Here is a 25,969-nt window from a genome sequence, read left to right on the forward strand (position 1 = left end):
CCACAGGGTTTTTTATCCAAATGTAAACCCTAATTTATTCTGCTATAATCAAACCTCATGCAGGCTAATAAAGACAAAAAAGTTCAGAACAAAATGGTGTTTCCAATTCAATGCAAACAGTTAGAGAACTGCAGTGTTTCTCTATCATCACTGGTTTTCAATCCATCAGTAAAATACAGCATCTTACTATTGAAGATTGTAAGGTCTGACCTTAGACAATTTTTTCACATATTTAAAAAGGACAAAAGCATCCCCTCTGTCAAATCTTATTCTAGGAAGTCTCACTTATGCCATGAATGCAAAAACATTCATCTAGTTGCTAAAAAGAAAGAAAAAAAGAACTTTTTTTTGAACCATATTGGACATTCACCCATGTGACCCCTGGCTTCTGTAACTTTTCTGCTCCATCACCTCCCCTTCCATATAGTTTCTCTTATGCCTTGCTTAATTTACCATACTAAGACAGAAAAAGTAACATCTTTGACTCTAGAAAGCTTAGGTACCAAGGAATGAGTTTGCCCTATTCACAACTATGAGCATGAGCTATTTTCATAAGTTATATATATATTCTCAACAAAATACACCATTACAAATCAGACTAAAGATTAAGGGAATCAATCCTAAATCTGAGTTTTGTTCTTTTTAAATACCACAAAGCAGAGAAATTAAAACTGCAGTTAACTGGCAGGGCTATGACGCATACATAAAAAAATGCTTCTTTACACTCAAATAAAAGGTATTTAGACAATCACAATGGCCAATGCAACAGCAAATCTGGTTCTACTTCACATAAATATTAACACTAGTCTCTGCAGTGAGCTTACAAAATAGAAGATGTCAAATATTTTGAATTACCAGCTAAGAGTTTTTCCTGACCTAGTAGAAATATCCATTTTTTTAATAAGTACCTTATTTAATACTCATATGATATTACCTGTGGCTTACCCTCTTCAGGTATAATTAAGCTGGGGTAAAAACACAAAATTTTCAACCAATAAAGCCATTTGCAAAATTACCGTGCTTAGAGTTTGAGAATGGTTACCATTTTAATTTTGAAAGCAAAATCACTGCCAAAAAAAAAAAAAAAAATCAACATAGTCCTGCATTCTCTCCCTTTCTTGCCTAAATGAAACAAATACCCTTTTACTTGCATCTCCAGAACTAGAGTATGTAGTTTCTTAGATGTTTCAACTGTTCGCCCTTACTCCCTTGATAGAAGGCAAACTGTGTGGCGTTCCACAGTGCTATTGACCAAGACCATTCCAGCGTAAGAAAAATGCAAACTAAACCTTCACACTCAGACATTTATCGTATTTCTGTACATATACTAGCCAATAATTACTTCAGAGGAACTACATTTCCAATTAAATACTACTACAGAATTTAAAATTACTTCAGTAAAGTTAAAGCCATGGAGCCAACTATAAATTTAGAAGAAAAAGGATCTATTATATATCTTTCGCTTTTCATTATCCAAAAATATTACTTTCTCTTCCTTTTCCCTCCTCAGGCAAACAGCATTAAATTTTGAAATATTTTACGTTAAAGGATTTCAAAGGAAAAGTTAATATGCTCCCAACAGGCAAAAAGATAAAAATATTAATACTTAAATCTATCACTTCTTTTCACACACATTGTTCTTTTCTCATCTATCAAAACACTTAAGCAAGTCTAACAAAGCAGTAAGGATTGACTACAAGCAAGACAGGTGTAACTCTGAGAAATTTCTTAAATCACTAGTTACTTTCCATTGGCCTATCCTCTATACAGATTTTCCTCTCCCGATCACTTCATTTTGGGGGTATTTTTCTTTCTTTTTTTAACCGTACTGTAAAGTTGGTAGTACTGAGAGGTGGTGTACTGAGAGTGCCACAGCATTAACATCCCTGACTACCTAAAGGTGGCAAAATTAGGAAGCAACTTATCAGTTAACCTCCTAAACTCTACTTTTGAAAGGGTATCTATATTCTTCAGTTTTTTCTAACCCCAAGAATTTTTAAGTCAGCAGTAAGTATGTAGAGTAAACATGTGTGTCCACTGCAGCCTGGAATATGACCAACATGAATGGAATTAATCATATGAAGATCAATCCATTTGGCTTTTAAGAAACAGACAAAAAATCCAAATGCAACTTGATCATGAAACGTGTTAACAGGTAACAGGAAACAGGATTGATCACTTGCATCAACACTATGTGCAGAATCAGTTTTGGGGAAAATAAAGAAACAGTTGTTGTTGAATATTAAAAAGAAAAAGATACTAAGTATAATTATATTATTCATCTACTCAGAATGCCAACCTATCTCTTCTAGTAGCCACACAAATTGTAGACAAAACACACTGATCAGTCTCCTCTATAGACAAATTCTTAAGTAAAACAGACATTGCCAATTGTCTTAACAGGTACAAAAAGAATCAGTCATTCACTACGATATGCAACCAAGACACTAAGTCAGTATAGTCAGCAGTATGAAAGGGTCTAAATTAACTAAATGGAGACCTGCTGACTTGTCACTGGATTCCGCCCTAAAGATTTTTGGTCTACAGGCTTTAAGTCAAATATAGTAATACACTACCTATAAGAGTCTCTTATTAATTGGTTGGCAAGAAAGACACAGTTCCTGAAATGACAGTATAACTTTGGTAAATACAGAATTACTACTGGAAGAAGACACAGAAGTAATTCTATTTTTGCCGTAGTGTTGCTGCTGTCAGGCTGGTCTTCTCTCAAGTAGAGAAGGATAATTAAACCTCAAAAGCTCGTCTTAAAACAAGCTGTTGAAGCAGGACTTCTGTCCACACAGGAGGACAGCTACCCTCAAATGTTAGCTGGGAATATTGTGGGACCTTTGCTCACCTGACCATAAAGAATAATCCTATTACAGTAAACCAAGTGTAGCTTCAACTTTTCACAGGTTGTTTAGCGTAAGTCAGAAATACTCCTGAAGCTTAGAGACAACATCTGGTAGCAAGAGGCCAGGATGCTTTTGATCTTCATTTCTGACTTCACATGCAAATCAAGGCATCAGAAAAGGAAAGGCAGAAAAGTCAGTATTAATGACTCAAAGGCATCTCTTAATTCAATCAGATACCTTTTTTCTAATTGTCTTTGTATTAAAAAACCCTTCTCCGTGACACTCCAGAAGAAATTCTAGGTACTCCATTACACACAAAGCTGCACATGGCCCTGTCTCCATGAGCTTGGTTCAGTTGTTTAACGAAGTTGCTTAGTGTCATTTGAGATGCCTGAGGGCACATTTATAACAGCTATGACACAAGTTTTTTCAGAGAGATCAGGGCGTTTTGGGTCAGCAGCTGAAAAGGCCAAGCAAGATACCGTAGGGAACCTCAAATAGAGTTAGAAACCTATAGTTAGGCAAGTGAATCAAATGCCACTTTTCCAATAAAATAAAAAAAAGAATCAGGAAGGATTTGCAGGATGGTTATTTGGTTCTGGGGCAAAGGGTTGCACGTGTGGGGTGTTGTTTTTCTTTAACTTCAATTGACAATGCTGCCGTAGGAGGGAAAAAAAAAAATGAGGTGTAAGACTACATACAGAAAGAGAAATTATGTTCTGTTGTAAAGTGGGCAAATCTGCAAAAAAAAAAAGAGTGAAAATAAAAGAGCTGGATCCCAAGCTGAACTATAAGGCAGTGGGACAACCTTAGTTACTTGCACTTCTGTAGTCAGGCAAATGCTTTCCTAGAAATTTTAGTACTAGAATTGAAGAGGACAAAGATGAGAACAACAGGTAATACAAGAAAGGATAAGATATTGGTAGAAATTAAAGACAGGACACACTGGAGAAGTTATAAGAGAGACACTCAGTAGGTACGAAAAGGAAAGGCGAAAGTGAAGAACAAATACATTCAAGCAAGCGGACTGTAAACCATCACCAGTAACTGCAGCCCATACAGGAGAAGAAAGGAGGAAAGAACAAAAGATGGAAGGCACTATGGTAATACCAATGTCCAGGCCTAACCTAAAATCTTTAAATCTCTGTAAGTCCACACTTGTACAAAGATACTTGTAAGGTCACTTCTCTTGATGCAGACTTGTACCTGCAAAAACTTCTGTCATTTACTTGCTCAAGGGAAGTCCAGAATATAAGGAAAAGTGTCAAAAAAGCCCAACCAATCCAAGTGCGAGGAAAGTGATTATTTAAAAGGAGAAAATATTCTTCTAAACTTTTGTCTTCTAAGAAATAAATACCATAAAAGATAGACTCTCTCTTGACGTTTCCCATTAGGCACATTCATTAGATAACGAACAGGTTACTGAAGGAAGAACATTCATTATTCCTGCCACGTAAAGCAAGACTCAGCAAAACTTCAGAAAACATATTGCCCAGAAAAATCTTTGGTACTTGGCATGACCCAGCAAAAAGACATTTACCATACAGAGTAATAAAAGACATACATACCATCACCTACGTGTAATCTGAATTACAGCAACCAAAAAGTCCTTCCCGTAAGAGCCTCGACTAAACCACAATCTGTGCAAAATAACCTAATGGTGCACAGAAGACTGGCACGTGCATTGCAGCAACCTAGTTATAAGAATCTTAAATCTTACAGTAAGTTGTAAAACCTTTTTTACAATTGTTTATTGGCACAATAAACAAGTGTTTAGGAAACAAATTTGCAAAGCAGCTTTTAAAAGGGCAACAAGGAGGTCAGGCTTTTCTCTATATTTGTCATTTAGTTTGTTTCTAATTACTTCCTTAAAGTAGAAAGCCACAAGAAGACTGGATGAACTTAGTGAAAGAGTTCCATCACAGGAACAAAAGCAGATGAAACTCTGTAGAGTATATTATGAGAAATATTTTTAGACTACTTAGGCAGCAAAACTGTGATTTCTCCCTCTAAGGCCTACAACTGAGTAAGAAACAGAAATCAGAACCAAAAAAAGAAAAACTAAGCTTCGAATGAGACAAAAGAAACATTCGTCAGGATCAAGGAAGCCAAACTGGCGGTAGTAGAACCCAGAGTTGTAATCCACTCACATAAAACCAGTGAAAATCAGACAGAAGACGAAAATACTGGAGTTCACGAGGCCACAGAGAACAGTAGCATTGCAAGGGCAACACATTGTTTAATCACCGCAAAATTCCAGATGACAGCACTCAAGGACAGAGAGGGAGGGAGGTATCAGTGCCTGAAAAAGAAAATGTGAAGAGCACAGGCACAAAAAAAAAAGTCAAGCTCTTAGTAGCAAGAAGCAGTGAAAGCTGCACTGAAAATGGAAAACCAAAACCAAGTGATTCCAGGTTAAGGAATTGATTCTTAATAGTGTATTTTAATTATTAATATTATCCAATAAAGACTGTTACAGCTTATAACTCTGCCTATCCTGTCAATTTCTACCATGACATGCGCCTTGATGTTTTAGCAAGGAAGACAAGTATGTCTGCAAGAGTTACAAAACACTTCACCTCAAAATACAGAAGTACTTCTCCCAGAAAGGATAACCAACTTTATTCAGCCAATACAGCTGTCCAGTTAGCAATAAAGGACAGCTCTGCCTACCACTTAGGATAACTTTTGTCCTTGGAACACTGATTCAACCTCTTACAGGGTATTACAGACAGTCTTCTTGGAGTTAAAACTCCTATTAAGAGCTTTTAAAAATTTAAATATAAAGAAAAGCACTGAGTTTAATGTAGCAGCATTGAGTGCTGAATGAACTAATAAAAACAATACAGCTGTCTCACATTTTAATTGATAGTCTAGCAAGAGTAGGCTCAAGTTTTCCAACCATTCTGGCCATGAAAACACAAAATTTATGGTTTCCCTTACAGAAGAAAATAAAGTAAAACTGTCTCTCTGAAAGCATCATTTAAAAATTTCTGAAATGCAATAGAAGACAATTAGTATGACAAAGTAATTTATCTCCAACAGGGACATAATATTTTCTCCAGTATAAAATTGTGGCTATCTCCAAGGTTCCTGGCTGCAGCTGAGTAACTATTCAGTGTAACATCCCAGCAGCTCAGAATACATGCAAGAGTTAGGTGAACATGACATCTGAAAAAAAAAAACAATTAAACAGCTAACTGAATCTCAAGAATATGTATTAAAATTACCAACAAGCCATTCTCAAGTCACAGGATGTTTGATCTTACCAAAGTTAATAAAACAATTATTTTACACTACAGGTAGTTAGCCACTCCACTGCCTGCAAGTACACTTTCCCCTTTTTCAAAAAACAGGGAACTTCTTGGTCTTTTGGAAAACAGGACTGTGACTATGCAGTTATACGTCTCTAAAGTAGCATACCAACAGTTTTCAACACATTAGGATTCATACTAGGGTATTTGTACAGTGGCAGCGGTTATGATTGATGATATGCAAAGATCTGATCTGTTGCAAAGAGGATGTGACACAAACCACAAAGGAACTACAGACTTCAGCCTGTATTGGGCACCACATAATGAAGACCATACACTGGAGATCCTGCACATTTTCAGCCAATCATTTTATTCTAGCAGATTTCGCAACCTTCCTTTGCAGAAATATTCTGCCCTTGAAAGATAACGTATCTAGCAACAGCCTACAACAAAGTATCTACAAATCTCTGGTTGCACACCATGGCAGTCTTCCCCTGCCATCATTATAGATCTAAACACAAAATTATTAAAAGCTTTCTTGAATCTGCTTGCATCACTGTTTATTCCACATGCTGAGAGACTGAACAATGCACAGCATTTTCAAACATGTAATGCTGAAATGCAGAGAATTATTATTATTTGAATTCACCGCTATTATTGTACCTCTGGAAAAGACACACTTTCTTTTATGAATCAGGGACAATACTAGCCTTTACTTAAAAACAAGTAAAGACTTAAAGCTCTCCGAATGTAATAATAGGGCCCTGTATGGTGATAAATGAGAAAGTTACTACAGTCCCATAGAAAATATACCATTCTCTAGAGCAGTGTCTTCCAATGAATCTTCTTTTCACTGCATCTTGATGAGAGCCATCAAACAAGTCTCAAGTAGAATCTACTACACATTGTAGAACACATCAATACTCATCTTGAGTCTGCTACACAGTATCGCTTTTTTAAAAAAAAGTTTAAATAAGGGCCAAAAAAAAAAAAATCTGATAGGGTATATATAAACAACACAATGTTACCATTTTTCATATGCAGATTATGAGCAACTCAAACGTTTAGAAAAGTGTTGTTTGCCTTCTAAAAGCATACAAAAGCAAATTTTACCCTAATCCTTTGAACCAAAATACAGACCAGTTGAAGAGTGGGAAAATGAGACAGCTATCTACAGACCCTCCAGGAGGAAGGAGGATTTAACCACAACACTAAATCAGAAAAACCAAAAATCAAATTTCTCTAACCTGGTCAATTCTACCAGTTACTGTTTAGAAATACCTCATAAAATAACAGACTGACTTCTTTTGTTGGGACTTAATAACAAATTCTTCCTAAAATAGAAAGACAGAAACAAACACAAAGCACATACAAATCACAGGTGAGTCTACAAATGGTCATAAGGTTGTCTTAATCATAACATTTTATTAGAAATATGGGGGAGAGCATTTGTGACTTTTGGCTTTTAGGAGTCATGTTTTCAAATTTCTAATATCAAGGAAGGCTGTAATCTTATCTTAACTATGAGATACTCTTACAGTTCTGTGTTCTTAGAGCTGAAGCTTTAAGAAAAAAACAACACAGGTATCTCAAAACTCTTAAAATTGGTTAGACAAATGGGAAAACTTAACATGATATAGAACATTGTTACTGAAAGAAAGGCTAAGATGCATAGCAATAGTTTTTAACTTACATTTGAGTGTTTCTCCAGCATAAGGGATATGTAGCTTAAACCGATCACAGCTAGGTCCAGGGGTCAAGGATGTACAGCTAAAAGTGAAGATAAGAGAAGAATGTGCTAAGCAGTTACAGATGGTAGCAGACGCTAACATTAATCTACAGGGTACAAGTGACTGACATAGCAAAGATGTTGTGAATACTACAAATATTCATAATTCTGGGAAAGAAGAAAAGGTAGAAAAGATGCAGGAGGCCCATTCTCTTTTGATCAGCAGTTCTCACAACAGCTTGAGAAACTTTAGGATCCATACCAGCAATCTTCCTTCCCATTTTAACACAGAAGATACACACATAAAATCCCCTGGTTTGAGAGAGTTATTAGAATAACACCAATTAGTCAAAACCATCAAATTCTCTACTTTGTATACAGTTTCGCAGGTCACAACTCTCTACCTATGCCACAGTAACATGGTTACATGTGCCCTATCCTGCCATCCAGATACCTGGGATGAATCTTAGTTTTAATATACCAACATTCAGTCATTCATTCATAACCTCTAATGTTTCCCTGTGGGGAAAAAAGCCTCCAGGTGAGAAAGTTTTAGAATCGGGTATTTGATGCTATGACAACTGAGCATGTAAGTTCATGGCATGTGACCATTTCATATGCCCTGTTTATCTGGAACACGGCAACAGCAGTTGGGTCTCACAGCCATAAGCAAGCATTTTATGAACACGAAAGTCACTGAAAAACTGTTTAGTGTCTAGGCCAGAGATGATCAACTTTTTCACACCTTTTAAGTCACGCACCAAAATCTTTGCATAACAAAGAACCAAGTATCTCAGCTGCAAAAGGAGAAACAGCAGGACAGATTGTTTCACTGGCAGGAATGGTCTCTGGAGCTCTCACCACTGTGGTCTGCTGGGCATATGACAGGTCTCAGTAGCAAAAATACTGAAAGCCCTTAGCAATTCATTCCATATCGATGGATCCGGATAACCATTAGTCTTCCTGTCAGCCTAATGTTGTTTATAGCCCCATCACAAGAGCTACACTTGTTGCAAGTCACAGCTCAGAGCTAAAGACTGGCCAACTCAACTAGACAAAACGAACAGTGAAAAGAAGGTAGACAGGTAAAATAACTTGCCTAAACTCATATATCAGATCACTGGTAGAGCTCTAGTACAAACCACTGACAATATAATGAAACAGACAACGTGCTTACTGGGCCATACACACAGCCAAAAGCAAAAAGATGGGCAGGTCAGAAAGTACAAAAATTCTGATCCTACCTTATCAGATACAATACGGTAACTCCTGCAGCTCTATCTGTCCTACCACAGAAGAGGCATCAGGGCAAATGGGGCAATGTTAATTCTCACTAACATACTCAAAATGCTTCAGAGAGCTGTTTCTCTCAGATGCTGGCTCTGCAGTCTCTTTTCCTCTTTACACTTGCAAGTTAAGGAAACTACGGGCACTAGCTTCAGATTGTTTTTATTCAGTGGGCTACATTTACTATTTAATCAAATTTGTGCCCACATGGCTTCATCAAAAAGAAGCAGCCACAGAACTACAGATCAGTTAGAATTAACTTAAATGAAGTTTCCACAAAACTACCAGAAAACATACACAATCCACTTGTGTGCACCTAGAATTTAACACAGATACAATTAATAGCCTACACTAATTCAACAAGAATACACTACCTTTTTTCAGTATCATTACAGAAAATTAGACAACTGTCCTTACAAATAAAAGGGAAGTAACAGATGTCCTATCTTCACCATAGAAAGTTTTTTGTAATGTCTTGTGAGAGCACCATGCAAAACAATCTACAGAAACATAATTTAGATACAACTACTATCAGATGTGTGCAGAGCTGACTGGAAAGCAAGTTTCAGAAAAGATTATTTCACATCTTTCTTCATCCAGGAAGAATACACTGACTGGGGTTTTTTTTCTGGTAGACGACTACTACACAGTTCACTGAAAGACTGATGATGGAAAAGAGATTATGTTTAATAAATCTGATGATGATGCCAACATGAAGTGAACGCAGCATGCTGGACAACAGGACCACAGCTGAAAAATGTTTTCATTTAATGGTCTGGACTACTACTTTTTCAATTACATCTAGGTAGGGCTTAGCAAGAACAGTAAGCATCACCACCCTCACTGGGAGTAAAATCAGACTGAGAATACAAAAGATTGGAGCTCCAGTGCAACAGAAACAAGAGAATACAATTTTTCCAAAGATGCTTTTTTTTTTTTTCATAGGTGAGAACAGCAAAACAGGAGTGCCCATTGCTAGGGTGTTTTAAAGGCTGCCAATGAATTTAACAGCTATAGGTATGACAGTGTTATTATCTACTTTCAAGTCATTTCTAAGGTTTACATCACATAAGGCCAATTCTAGGAAGCATACAAAAAAGGCAACACAAAACAAATCCTTTGCAAGTTCCAAAATACCTCTGCAACATCAGTTAATATTTAATGGAAGTTTCTTTCGAAGTATCACAGGTCACAATCTGAGGCACATTTTTCAAATACCATCAGAGTAACATCGTTGTTAGCTTTTCAAGAGATACAAAAATTTCTTATCCTGCAAATACCCTACAACCTTTTCTTTTAGCACAATGGGCCATTTGGAATTACTTAGGGAAAGTATAATATTCTTTAACATTAAAATAAAAGCCTGCTTTAATGGTAAATGTCCCTAAAAGCAATACTAACTACTTCTCCTTATGGATTATTATACTCCACTAGAGATGTTTTTAATTTTATTGTCTAGAAGTGATGGAAAGTGACAGTATTCACAGGGTTGGTTGGTTTTTTTGCCAAATTACTCTGGCTAGGCTGCGCAAGAGACTTCAATAACCACAATACGCTAAGCAACCAAGCAAAAAATCTTATGTACGCCCATTTCAAAGAAAGCAGTTACTTTTTAGTACAAACAGTAAAAGAACAAAACTCCTAAGGCAAATCAAAACTTTAGTACATCTAGCAGTCTACATGTGACCTTATTTCAGCAGAAAGCCACAGATAATGGCCTGGCTATGGACATCATCTCCTGCTTGAATTTCCTTAACACATAGAACTGCTCATAATTACTAATGTGCCCGACCTAGAAGCTTGGCCTCTATCCTCTCCAAAATGTAAGATATCACATTTGCTGACCCTTTTACTTAACATGGTCCACACAAAAGTCATGCTGAAAAGGAATGACATATAACAAGGTCCTTTAAAGATTATTCTTGTTGTCCTATGTTCACGGGGAATTGACAGATAGAACAGTAATATCTGGTGTTGAAAATTAATTTCAGAAGCTGACTCCACCTCATGATGAATAGATGTGCTATCTCCCTCTTTGTTATAAATTTAATATTAAAATATTACACTGGTTTGCATACCTTCATCTAAATAGACAATATTTTACATAGGGAAGACATGGAAGCAAGAATTAATGCTCTGATGCTCAAAGCAGTGATATGAATTAGTCTTCATAAAATGATTAATACTATACCGCAAGTATAGTCAGCTCTCTAAAGTGAGATTTTTCACTAAATGGTTATGGTATATTTCCCACAATGGTTTCCCTACTAAAATATCAAAGAATCATCAGCTTGACAAGTTTCAGGGACAAAGGAATATGCTTGCATGTATCGCTTAAAACCATGCTGCCCTATTCAAAGGGGCTGTGCTGAGACCTATAGCTGGAATCTGGTAGATGGAATCAAATATACAAGAAACCATATCTGCTGAGAAAAAGAAAAGTTTGTGTTCAGCTTTTAGCTATGTTCCCTGAGCAAGCACAGCAAATGAAACTTGAGTTGAGATACATTACATCCTTATAAAATATGTATTCCAAGTAGGAGACAAGTAGAACATTCCTATTCCTTTGTTGAGTGTTTGATGCATCTTGCAGTGGGGTTGCCTTGTGGCCTGTTGGGAAAAGGTTTCTCTCACAGTAAATAAAACACATAAACTATAACAGTTGTTATTGAAAGAAAAAGTTAATGTCAGCACCAGATGCTTAGTTAGAAGTACTCAGAATTCTTTACCAGCCACAAAAGGGAACAGGAAAGATCACTCAAAAGAAAAAAAAAAAAAAAGAGAGGTGGTGTATAAAAATAAATAAATTGGAAAAGTCACTCCACTTTGCTGCTTGGAACAAGGCACCAGCCTATAATGATAGGCAGAGTAGAAGGTATTTTTCTGAAAAATTAATACTTCTTCCCAGAGTATTCTAAAAGCACCTAGGAAGGCAGTTCTAGCTGAGCTTAAGATTTTCTCTTATACCAATGTATTTCTAATTGACTATTTATAACTTCCTCTGTTTTTAAGCTGATGTGTTTAAGCTGAAAAAGAAATATGCCCTTTCCTTCTGAGCTACTTTGACATTTTACAGGATTGAAGCCATGATGATACAAAGGACTGTGACAGCCCTAGATTTCAACATGGTCCTCCTATCAGCTAGTCTCCTACAACCATCACTTGACAGTATTTCAAGACAAGCAGTTTTAAATTATCTGGGCTCTGGTAAAATTTTATCCAAAAATAAGTTCTGTGCCAGCTGAAGGGGTCACAACAACAACAAAAAAAAGAGCTTAACTGTTTACCACCTTAATCCTCAAAGTCTGAAGATGAGTGGATATTCTAGCCAAAGAATTAAAAAAAAAAAAAAAAAAAAGCCCAAAACCACCAACACTGCCCCCCAAACCCACCTCTTTATAACGTAAAATTGTAATTTGAGGCTCATTTTTTATACCACTTCTAAAAATCTGCTGCTTTAGAGCCATATAAATCCATGGCAAACACCCAGAAATGCCAACGGAAGTACAACAGCTCAACTGAAAAATACAATCTCCTTTTTATTCCTTATTTTTTAATTATTGGTACAGGCATATGTCCCAATATTCAGGTCTGATTTATTTGATTACTATCAAATTTCTTGACTACAAAAGGTATGCAATGTGTTCAGCCATTCAAGTCTGTCTTAGATCATTCAGAAGCTTTACCACCTTTTCCATCTGAAGAGAGAATCACAGAATCATTAGGTTGGAAAAGACCTTTAAGATCAAGTCCAACCATCAACCCAACACCACCATTCCCACTAAACCATGTCCTGAAGTGCCACAAATCATCAGTGAATTTTACTGTACAATAGCAAAAAAAATTAGACTAAGAATTTTAGTGACTGTCATTTCAGGAACTTAATATTGAGACTGCTTAATCTGAATAGCCTGAGATGCAAAATTCTTTAATCTCATGATCCTTAGGCTGCTGCATTTGCTGTTCTTGAGGATCAGTACTTTTTGAATAACAGACAACTTTTTTTGCTCACCAGGCTGTTGATGTAAAAGCCAAGAAAGCTTCACACAGCATTAGAGATACTGTGATGGAGAACACTAATAAAAAAACACACAAATAAAAAGAGCAACACCACAAAGGAAGTTCTGAGCACTGGCTACATTCCCAACCCTTCCCAGCTCTAATATACCTTGTATGTGTTTCTAATTGCTCCTATATATGTCTTACAAAGATACTGTTAGGGAAAAAGGAGGCAAAGTTCCTTTCTAATACAAGAGAAAATTAGTATTATTTTAGTAATGATGAGACACAATTCAGTCAGGGATTTAGAGGCTGAAGGTTTTCTCAGCAAAAGTCAAATATAATTCAGAGGCAAAGACGGTAAATCCCTTGTTACTAATAAGAGGCAGCAAACTCAAAACTCCACCCAAAACTCTTACTGTGGCATTTGCCAAGAAAATCACCTTAATGTTAAACTCAAGTAGAACAGCCTTTGTCAATGCCTTTAGATTCTTCTTTTCTCCCATTTTTGTAGATGGAAATCTGCTCTGCTGTTGCTTGAAGACACAATATTTCATCCCATTTCATTAAGAATTAATTGCAGCATTCACAACAGATGGGTAGGTAAGAATAATTAAAGTGTATAGAGGGGGAAGAAAAGTGGAAGGAAGGCCAGTAGGCAACAGGTTTTTTGCAGGGATCAGGAAACAGGAATATAGTGAAAATCTCACTTTAGAGAGCTGACGCTGATGGTGAAAACCTGTATCATACTAAACCTCCCTACAACAGTGCACAAAGCTTTACAGGCTCATGAGGCCTGAAAATACACAAGAAGAGTACTGAGCAGCTGCTACTAAAAACCAACAGATCCAACCAAAATTCTGTTAATCAGGCAAAATTTGAAATGGGAGAGATAGTCTAGTGAACCAGTTTTCATCTTTAGTTCCCCTTCTTTATACAGACGCGTATTACATGAGAGGGACTTGCGCTTAAAAAATAACGACACATACCACTGCTTTTGGGAAATAAAAATCCAGTTACATTTAGAGTGATTGCTTCTTACATACATATTTTAATTAAAATAATTAAAATGTGAAAACCAATTCATAATTATTCCAAAGAACTTTCCAATAGGTAAACCCACTGTTTTCATAAAACTCCTTTGTACCCTAGCTGGTTTCTTCAAATTTAGTAAAAATTAAACTATACACAAAGACTGCTTTTGGTATTGCAATAAGGATGATGATGATATTGGTTCTGAATGGATGTTAGTATGCATGATATTCTATAACTGCAACAGCATTTCAGTGCATAGTTATCAACTGGGAAACTCCAAGGTGTCTCCAGATGTGTCAACTATATTCTAACAAAACCTTCATCTACTCCAAGTGCTGATTTTCCTATACGTACCTATTTATGTTTTTTTGTATGAATTTTATTGTACTAATGGGAACTTTTAGAAAGGAGTGGGATGGTAGGCAGAACACATATCCTAGGAAAACAACCCCTCACTTCCCTTCTGCACCCATCGGCAGATTTGCATTTTTTCAAAAATAAAGTTCAAATAACTATTTAAAATTAAATCAGCTGCCAGCAACCTGCTTTCACTAGCAATGCTATGCAAAAGAATCTAATAACTACTGTCATTAGTAAAACAAATATAGCAGCTGTATCTTAACAGAAAATGTAGATTTCCTTAGTATAAGTGAGAGATGTTGTAGGTGGGGAGAGCTCTGGGCCTGCTTCTAGAACTGCAAATCTCCTTCCTATCTGCCCCAATCTTGTGGCAGGTGTCCTGCAACCTCCCGAAGTACGGCTGCCTCTGCTGGAGGCAGACATTCAGCCCAGCCTCTACAGGGGAAACAGAGGAAGCACACACATACATATTTTCCAATCGTCTCAGAGAACTTCTACATTAAATGAAAGCACATACAAACCCCACACGATTGTGGGGTTTTTTCAGCATCACAAGCTCTCTGTTTATTTAGCCTCAGAAGGCTCTTTTCCAGTCACAACAGTAGGATGGGTTGGAAAAGGCCACCACAAAAAGGAATATGAAGACAGATCCGATAACCAGCACCACATCTAATATACTTGCAAGTGTACTTGAAAAAATAGCTCTGAGGAACAGACTATCTCAAAAGCTTCCATTTGTAAAATCCCTACAGTTTAGGGTGGGACCTCATTATTATTTGGTCTCCAGGAGCTAGTTATGATAGGCATTAAGAAAAATTAACAACTGACAAAGGAAAGCTTTCAACAAAACATGCTTTACAAACATGCTTTACAAACATCTTTTATAATCAACCTGATTACCTTTGTAAACAAGGTCTTTTATGCATACAGGTAATTGCCTGTAACTCCCTTTAAAAACTAAACATGGTGCAAATACCCCCCCTCCCCCCCAAGAATAAAATAGAAACAGAAAATGGAAATTTTAACAAAGGAGTGATCGAAAAATGAACAGAAACAAGAAAATTGCAATGGGATAACACTCATAATGCACACTCCAGTAGACTATGTTTTGGTAAATAAACTAATAAATTCACAGTCTCATAAACTTCCTTTCTGTCACACATTCAGGCAAGGAAAAGACACTACTTCATTATATTGTAAGACCAGCTGTACCCCAAATCCTTGTAACTCATAAGCAAAGTTTTAGAAAAGAGTATGAGGGAGCAGCAGATGCATCCTTTGGATTTACTTCATCTCCTTCTCCTCCTGTCAGATTCAAAGTCCTGTTTCATATTTTCTTAACTGCCATTTGATTAAGTATTACTTTGTAATGAGTTAGAACCTAATAATCTTTCATATTCTATGTCTACTGTTCACTAATGTGAATTCAATTTCTGAAGAAAGAAAAAAATCAGATGAGGAACATTTTTGCTTTTAGATTACTCTTAGAAGAGAACCATTCTTCACCAAGTATGAAATTACAGTCTACCACCTGGAGTTTCAGATCCTTTCAGTGTTCACAGAAAGAGCATATTCATACAGAAAGCCACACAAGATAAGCTATTATAAACGTAAGATTTAGTAAGTCATTTAGCATTTCTGCCAGTACCACCTGTAGTAGCCATAAAGACTCCCAACTTATTTTCTAAGTAATTTATTTCACACCATAGAACTGTTTGATTTATTGGAAAATGCAATGAATTGGTATCAGGAAAAAAATATAAGGACTAAAAGCATAGTCTATGTTTTCCCACTTTAACAAACTAACTAAATAGTATTAGGAGGGGTCCAGTGATCCTATGTGTTTTCATATTTCCTTCCAATTGCAGATTATTAGAGCTTTCTGGTCACGGATCTCTAATTATTTGATTTCCTAATCTTATAAACTCTCAGAAGAAATTTATGTTAATACAACAACCACAGATTCAGTTCTTTGGATATAAAAGTCAGATCAAGCAAGGATCACCACATTTTGTACATGACTCCATAGCTTTCTGTTGCACATACATTCAAAAGGGTAACTTCAAATTCTATATATTCATATAAAATACTACAGAACTGGAGACACAGCAGAAAGCCTATGAAGTGATAACACCACAAAAAAATAGCAATAGTTCTTTTACTTCTAGCATTATTTTAGATTAATTACAACATTACAGATATGCAATAGACTAACAAGACATGAAAATCCTAGCCATATACAAAATTACAACAGATAACTCTATGGAACTATACCTGCAGCAAAGAAGCCCCACATAGCTGCATATTACATTTTCTCCACAATCTGGCTCAAGAATCTCACCTCTCCTTGTCTTTAACTTCTCATTCTCATATTAATTCCCACAGTTCATGGCCACCTTAATTGTGCTAATACTATTTTCAAGGCTACACTATAAAGCATAAAATTAGCCATCACTCTTTCCATGGTCACATTTAACTGTATCTAAAGAAAGCAGTTCCATGTACCCTCTTCTTGGTGACAGTTAAAAAAATCCTCTTCTCCCCTGCAAATACTTGTTCTTGCCCTCACAATCCAGTCCACTGTTTTCTCCCAGCATCACAGTAGGAGCTAGACCTGGCTCATGCCTTAGCAGTCTCACAGGCACAGAAGAGCAAGTAGGACCTCCTGCAAGGACAAGACTACTTACAAGAGGAGTCACTTTTTGATCCCAGTGAAAAAAGGGCCCAGTCTACCCAAAGTTCCTATAACTTTGTGTCTTCAAGACATCGCAAATGCCTTGACCTGTCTTTATGACACTTCCAGTACCTCACCTACACCCCCAAGTTCAACTCCCTCCTGCATCTGTCTAAATAAAACTGAATTTTGCCTATATGCAACAGCTTAAAACTCAAATAAAAACTTACATGGAAGATATTATACCACTTGAAAAAGAAATCATTTTCTTGGAGTTTAAGTGTCTTCATTGCCTGTAACTGGTTTGCAGTTAGGCTGAAATCATATCACTTTTACAGCATTTAAGTTACGGCTTATGCCTATGATTTCTGGCAGCCTGAAAAACAGGACAGATAGTCAACGATCTGTTAGTTAAAAAATTTCTCATTATGGAAGAATTCTTAGCAAAGAACATGAAACATAGCATTATTCCCCTCCCCCCCCCAATTAAAAAAATCCATGTCTGAAGTGCACAACAAATTGTAAACCAACTTACTCAAGAGATTGAAACCAACATTCTAGAAGCAGAGGTAGAAAACAAAAAGAAATAATTTAAAGTGGGAGACATTTTGAAAGGTCACTGGTAACCCTAATTATAAACAAGAATAATCCAAACAAATTTTTCTGTTGAACAAAGAACTGACCATCAAAAACAGAGCAACAGGTACTCTGTCACATTTTTGATCTAAAAATACTATTTCAGTGATGCATAGGAATCTGGAGGTTTTCAGCAAAATATAACTTTAGAGGGTTTTATATTTGGATTTTTTTGCCTCTTCTCCAAAATTGAATTCTGCAATTTCCTTTAATTAACTAAATTTCATTGGGATTCTTTTATCATACGATAATAAAAATACTCAGTCCTAGTGGTCTAATTTTATTCTTCCAGCCGTATACCAGAGATTACAAAGAAAAGAACCTGTGGCCTACACCGCAGAGCAGTTTGCTTCAAACATACCAATTCCCATCTCTCAGGAAAGCCAAAATGAATTCATTCCCTTTTATCAACTTTTACTTTTCTGTAGATTACTTAGGAAGTTTACCTTTACCTCAAGGACTGAATTCAATACCTTCAATAAAAATATCAATTTCAAGAGCAAACAAATCTCTGTTCACTTCTACATGCAGCTCTAAGTATACTTTTCAGATGCTCACTTCCAGTTAGATAATAGTTGCTTCAAGGTACGTGTACATTGTGCCAAGTAAATACGTAAGCTAAGTATATCAAGAAACAGAATAAAATAACTCAGGCATAGCACTGCATTGGTGTGGTTATTCTGTTTCCACTTGAATTTGAGGTCTTAAACCTACACTACAAATTCAGTGCTGGACAGAGTTACTTGAAGGGTCAGAAAAACTCATTTCTCCATCAGTCAGAAGAAAAAGCATCACGATTGATGGCTCAAGAGATCTCAAAGCATTTATAAGGGTGCATTTAGAAGGGCAGCAATAAAGAAATGTCAACAAGTCCCAACAAGGGAGACTTTTAGGACAACGAAACGTCCCTCTGAAGATTGTTACACAAACTTACATAGTGATCAATACACCGTAAAAAAAGGCCTGTACCGTTTTTGATTTCCCACAGTTAGAAAACAGTGTACAGATTCTGTTTTCAAAAATTAATGGTTTGCTTCCTTTATTATCACTGACTCACTGAAGTAGTTCACAGAAGTATTCCAATCAATTTCTGTTGGCTGAAATACAAACGTGGCAGAATCAGATCTTCAACACTGTTACATACCAGTCTGTCAAGATCAAGCCTCTGATCATCTCCTATGCTTTTAAAGCCCCTAAACTCATCAGACAATGACTGCAACAAACAGGCTAAAAAAAAAAAAAATATATATATTTTTTTGCTTCAGCTTCATTACAAGTGTACATAAGCTATTTAATGTCATGCCATGTACGTGTATATGGTATGAGAGAGTCAGGCATACATGAAGTGTAATTGCATAGGTAAGGCTGGAAGAATTTACCAACCAGCTATCCAGGAATATATTCTTCTCTACTCAGCAGAAGAATAAAAAAAATTAAAAGCCTGTTGTTCTCAGCTTTTCTGGTGAAATGTAATATGCATCCAAGAACCATGGTATGCTAGACATCTGTCCAGCCCACATTAAACAAATGCTGCATCTGTGTGATGCAAGGGTTTGGAAAAGGGGGAGAAATTGGACCAAGTGCCCAATTATTACATTTTTAACTATCGTTACAACAAAAAAGACAGTCTTAGGAATTTTTTCTCCTCCAGTGAAGACGACGGACACCTGTTACAAAAGAGACCTGACAATGTATTAACATAAGCCACGGCTTTCAAGAAGTATTCAATAAGTTACCAAGGCACAGATAGCCAAAACAAACTTTTAAATACCTTGCTAAGGTGCATCTTTCCAAGTGTATTTGGCACATATATTAGTACTACATCATGTGAAGCTCTCTTTAAACAAATTAGAAAAGAAACAGTTGGCACCTGTATTCAAATAGTTTCCTCTCATTTTTATTAAAGCTCAAACCATTATTCATTTTTTCAAGGTCAGAGAAGAGGAAGTCACTCACTGTCCCAGTCTAAAACTACCAGCAAACATACACTGTGCAGTATTTAAATTGAACAAGTCTTAGGAAAATGTATGTAGTCTTCCAAACTAGAGCCCAAGCTACTGCAATTATCTAATACTACCTTTATTTTCTGAAATCCTTTCTTTACTCATAGCACTTGAAACTGACAAATACACACTTTTTTTCTGAACAACTTCAAGCACCTTGTTTACAACTGGTGTAAAAAAATGCCAAACTTTGTGGAGAATATTTACAAAACCCTTACCCAACCTATGCACTACACTTAGATCTTTATCAGACAGACATTTTGCCTTTTTTTTTTAGAACCAAATGCAGGAGAGCACAATCTTGGAGACAGTCAGTCTTTTTGGACCAAAACAGAAAAATTGCTGTTTCAAGTTCCAAGAGCTGCTCCACAGCAACAACTCTCTCACGTTGTCCCATCAGAGCTTCAGCCTGTTAAATTTTGCCTCAGTGGCAATAAGCTACTAGTAATAAGATTCTTTGTAGTGAAGAAATACATTTATTATCAGAACCTGGAAAGAAACTACCTACTCTGTGGAAAAGTAATAGTTTATGACTTATCCAATATAGCACACCTCTCCTAGAAATTGCCATATCCTTTCAAGTAAGCTTTTTACTCAGAACATTTTTTTTTAAACAGCTTTCCATAGTAATTGTGTAGAGGAGTCAGACTTGTTAAACTTCATACATAAACAAAATGCATGTTAAAACCCCCTACCTATGGATATCAATATGAATGATAGAATGTGAACTTTCCTCAAGTAACTGAAGTAGAATCTTTCTATTTAAATTAATCAAAAACAAAAGATCAAGCAAAAACTTTAAATAACCGCTACAGTATTGTAATAGTATTTCACAGTTAAAAAACAACATTTCAAGAAATACTCACATAAAGTGCATATTTACTTTAAAAAGGGAAATGCCCAAAAGAAAAGGAAATACCAAAGCATATTGCAGTCTACTTGATAACACAAAAAAGTAAATCATCACTGCTCACTAGGAAGCAGAGCAATAAAGTTATAAATATCTTATTACAGCTTGATAGTAAATTTGTATGTTAAAATTTACTCCAGACAGCACTACCTTCTTTTCACCACTCTTCATATAGGTTTCTTTCAGGAACGTAACTAATCGTAAACATAGCTCAGTATCAAGCAAAGACAGAGAAATCAACAGTGAATCAGACAGGTGCAAAGAACAAAATACCAACATGGTTCACTACAAACTAGTTACATAAAAACTCCACAATTAATCTCCTTACAAATATGGAATAATATAACCAAACATGTATTAAATTTAAAATTTTGTTATGAGTGGATATGAAAAAATATAATTTTAATATATGCAACTTTAAATCATTGTATTCATTTTGAAATTCTGCCTGGTGCAACACATCAAAGTAATTTAAAAAACAAAATAAAGTTTCTTGAGTAAGAATAGGCTAGTAGCATAATTTGAAGCTCAAGCATGGGACCTGATGAACAGCTGTAGGGTGAGGGAAAAAAAAAAAAAAAAAGAAAGAGTTCTCAAAGGCAATGACCACCACAGATATGTTTTTTGCTATTGTAATACATCATAGGAAAAGCAGCAGCCTCTTAAATAATTGGATTCTGCATTATACAGTAATTAAAAACACTTCACATAAGAAAATGTCCTCTATTTCTAAACCTACCTAATAATCACTTTTCCCTATTCAACACCTTTCCCATGATTACATGTATAAATGCTAAGAAAAATGCCTTAGCCACAATTCACTTGGTTATGAGTAGAGTATATTTTAATATCTAATTAAGATGGGTCATTATTTCAAAGAGATACCACTAGAGATTAACTGAATGATACAATATATGGCATTGACTCAATTGGCAGCAGTATTTTCTTTAGGTCTAGAACACGGTAATATAGTATGCAAGAGTTAAAATGCTTTGAACCACTCTGTCATCTCAAAGAATGTCTTTTATTAATGCAACAGAGATGCTTGCCAGGGTTTTCTTATCACCAGAATCAGTGGTGCTAAAGGTGCTATATTTCAGATGCAACTTAACATGCAGGTTCTATTTTTGTTCACTGTGGAGCCCTTTTTACAAGCAAGCAGGTAATAGCTCTGCAGACTTGACTACCTAACTTTTTATTAATATCTGTTTCCTTCCTGTCATGCCATATTGTTGAGCTCAGTTCAGGGGTACTCACATTTCTTTACTCACTCTACATCAGCAGTGGCCATATAATTCCTATAAATAGGAATTGGTCCTGAAGGTCCTACTCATAGATGTAAATGTATGTAAGTGTCTGATGAGACTGGTACTGTCTAATAAGTTTGTAAAACACACAGACATTATGGAAATGTAACATATCATTATAAAACATTTACATACTTAAAGACTGCAAAACAATAGGATTTCCTTACAATGACATACTTCCCTCCCATACTCACAAGCAAAGCAAATTAACATATCAGCATACTTCATACTTTTAATCTAACATCAGCTCTTTAATACAGTTTATAAAACACAACAAAATTAAGTAGCCAATCTTAGCAATTAATGTAGAACAAGTGCAAACTGAGCTCCTTACTCAAACCATCTGACATATGGATTGACTTTTCAAATAATTAAAGGCTTAATATGCTTGCCATTTACAAAATCAAATTACTTCATAGGCTATAGACCTGGAACTTGATCTTGCACTGGTAAAGTAAAAGGGAAATTCCTTCCACTTTTGAGTTCAGAATGTCAAAACCAAGGCTCTGAATGGTCAAGGCTTTGGAGATAGTACTGTATTCAGTACGTTACCACTATTCCCTGTTAACCACAGCTCCAGCTTCTAAAACCTACGAACTGAGAATAGATGGATCTTCAGTTTGTACATTTTGTTTTGTTATACATTCTAAAGCACTGTTTCTTCAGGGAAGCAGACTAAATACAGTAACCCCTAATTTTCTATCAGAATAACAGTGTGGTACATGACAGTGGAGCAGCCTTGCGGCTCCTCCCCTTGACCCAGCAGCTTCAAGATGCTTCTGTTTTCAAAGTTAAGGTGATCATCCCAATAGTGGTTAAGTATTTTAGAATCTTAAAGTTTATAGTAAAATTGTGTTTATTTTATTCTTTAAAAACTTCCACAAAACACACCAGTTAGAGCCTAAAATACTTGTACATTCTGTAATAAACTCAAGCTAGGCATAGAGATGTGTTTACAGCCCCTTTCATGTGTCAGTAACAGTACAATCACTATGCAAAAGCAGAGTTGCTGAATTGATAGTACTTACATATGGTCATGTTCATTTGAGATCAAGAACTGCTTTTTATTTAACTTCAAACATTTAATCTAGTACTTCTTCCTCACCTTCCTGTTCCACTTTAAGTTTAAAGCCTGATTCAGCCCCACTGAAACTGAACAGAATTTTGCAATTAATGTCCTGAACCACATCCCCATTACTCTAACAACTGTTCTCATTTTCCCCCATGTATGTCCAACCTCTATGGCCTTATACTTCTGTTTCTTATGCGGATATCACCTACACTTGCCTCTGCCTGCTATTTCCTCGGCATTGTCATTTCTCTTTTTAAAAAAGCTGAATGAAAGTGAAAGTATACAGGGGTTTGAATAATCTCGTGATGCAAGTATGGGGGAGGAGAGTAGACCAATGGTTTTCAATCTATTTTTGGACTCTTCGAGCCCTACAGTTTTCCTTTAAAGGCAATATCCAGCAACAAATGTAAATCTACTGACAATAGGGTTGGTTGGGGATTTAGTTATTAATCAACTGAGATGGGCCTCACAAAGGTCTGTAGAGTCGCAAAGGTCCTTATATCAAAGGCTAAAGACCACTGAACTAGATTTTGAGTTATAGAAGGGGCTTCTCTGTAGTTCTGTGATATAACTTAACATCTTATGTTAAGTAATTTTACACTGTTTACCTGTGCAGCGACACCATAAAGCACTAAATCACAAAGAACTTTGTATTTCTGCACTGATGCATAAATTTAAAATTTTCTATTATACATAAGCTAACAATGATTTATTTGCAACAAACAACAAAAATCTTTCCTAAAACCCAGATATGGGACAATCTCTGTCTTTTATTGTAGGCTCCATGTTCAACACAGTTACTATACAATTTGAATCACTAGGTTTGGTTGACAGGTGCAGCTGGGTGCAGTTTTTAGGTTTTTTAAGAATAAATTCTTGGAACATATTCAGGATTTACCAAAGCAAATTCAAGATCTTTTGAGTGAGATCACTGGCTGAGAACTTTAGATACTTACTAAAACACTTCTGGAAAGAGTCAGCTAGAAAACACCACTCTGTATTATTTTGATCTATTATTTTAAAGACAGGCACCATAAGCATTCAGTGGGCAGAAAGCAAAATCCTTATCTACCTCACAACAAGCTGATACCTTCACTACCAGACTACAGCAGTGTTTTCCCTCTACCTTTTTTTTTTTATTTCCTTGTCTCAGGTTCAATAGGAGAAATGTAAGATAGCTCCCATCTCAGCCTTCCTAGAAGGCTAGTTCAAGGGAAAGCAAGGTCTAGCATGAAATGAGAGCAGCATAACTGCTCAGCATGTCTTACACAACTTGCAAGCCTAAATGCCAAGGCAGACAACACTAATAAAAAGTTAGAGCTTCTTACACCTCTAAGTAAATCTGTATTCTGTCACAGCACCTTAGAGGGAGGAAATGGTTCCTTTCAAACTAACCCTAGAAATCATACCTCATTGCTGAAAAGGCATTGTAACTACCAAAAAAGTACCTCCCAATCTCTCCATGAAACCATAATAAAGCAGCCTATAGAAGCATATTAAGCAAAATTTTCAGAAAAACTAAATTTTAAACAACCGTGATCTATGGTGGTTCTCAAGATCTGTTGGCTTATGCTATCATTCAAAATTATACACAAAGCAGTAGTTTGTACAAAAGTCGTGATTTAGACACCTTAAGCTAAAGTACTTTCAGGCTCTGAACTCCAGTATCAAATGAATACCTGAATCAGGGATGCCACTAAGATGCCCAACTCTAAAAAGAATAAAGCAATTTCTGACACATCTCATCTTAAGTATTCTTTTATCAGCCCTCTTGGGAGTCTCTCCTCTCTGCACAATGCCTCTACTTTTAGCATTTCTGTTGCCCCATGTATTATTCACAGAGGTTACACACCAGAGTCCCTTTGCACATGTGGATCCCAAACTTTATTACTATCTGAAAACCATCACGAACCCTTCTGGAATAAAAATAAAAGGAGCTGCTTGGCCTATTTCAAACACTTGGCCCTAGAACCACTTGATGTACTTTGATTTTGAAGGAGGTCAGATAAAGGAAAAGTTAACTTTTTTCTTATTTAGCATATCCATGACTACAGGTAGAGGTCACACAAATTTATCTTCAAGTTCTTAATTTACAGGAAAGATCCAGTAAGCAATCGATAAACAACAGGAAAAAGCGTTTATAACTATCTCACTGATGAAAAACAGCACTATCAAGTGGCAGCGATTAAAGTGTTTTAACAAGATTATTATTGCCAACAGTATGACAAATTAAGTCTCCCAGACCACAAAATGGTAGTAAGACAAAAAATAATCCAGCCAGTATGTCAGCTCCAGATACATTGGAAATGCTTAAATACACATGAAACTAGTAAAATTCATCCCTGAAAAGACATCTTAACTGTGAGGGCCTGGGTATTCTTTTTGGATGAGGAACTCACTTACCCGGATTTCAAGTCTGTAATCCGTAAACAGTTAGTAGCATCCAGTCCTACTTTTCCATTTCTGACCACACTGGAAATGAAGGGTGAGAGCGCCGGAGAAATTCTGTTCAAGGCCACTTCAGGTGACATTTTAGTATGTTCTCCTTTCCTTTTGTCTTGAGCTGCACAGGGATGGTGGGGGGGGGGGGGGAATATAAAGGTGGGGGGGGGGGGGGGGGGAATATAAAAAAATATCCTACTTATTTGATGTAAATTCAGAGGCACTCAGCAAACATCAAAGGAAAACAGCTAAGCACACAAGCAATCAAGAATGTAGAGTAACTGAAGTGTGCACAGGTTTAGAAAGAAAAAATAAACGCAGGTAATTTTTTTTTCCTACCTCTGCAATATTCAATGAAGCCCATTTATTCAATGTTAACATAAAAAAAAGACTATGTCCAAGGCTC

General features: G+C 36.2%; 1 protein-coding gene across 1 annotated transcript in view; it reads right to left on the reverse strand.

Moving 5' to 3' along the window:
* BRE (brain and reproductive organ-expressed (TNFRSF1A modulator)) overlaps positions 1-25,676 on the reverse strand; it is a gene marked incomplete at its 3' end in the record, with an annotated part of 87,553 nt that extends 61,877 nt beyond the window's left edge. The window contains exons 1-2 of the mRNA XM_010283331.1: positions 25,525-25,676; positions 7,803-7,879 (exon numbers count right to left, since the gene is read on the reverse strand). Coding sequence (XP_010281633.1) covers positions 7,803-7,879; positions 25,525-25,652 — 205 coding nt within the window. The remainder of the gene's footprint in view (positions 1-7,802; positions 7,880-25,524) is intronic.
* Between the last annotated feature and the right edge of the window lie 293 nt (positions 25,677-25,969).

The sequence above is a fragment of the Phaethon lepturus genome, unplaced genomic scaffold, assembly GCF_000687285.1.
Source record: "Phaethon lepturus isolate BGI_N335 unplaced genomic scaffold, ASM68728v1 scaffold20693, whole genome shotgun sequence".
NCBI classification, from domain to species: domain Eukaryota; kingdom Metazoa; phylum Chordata; class Aves; order Phaethontiformes; family Phaethontidae; genus Phaethon; species Phaethon lepturus.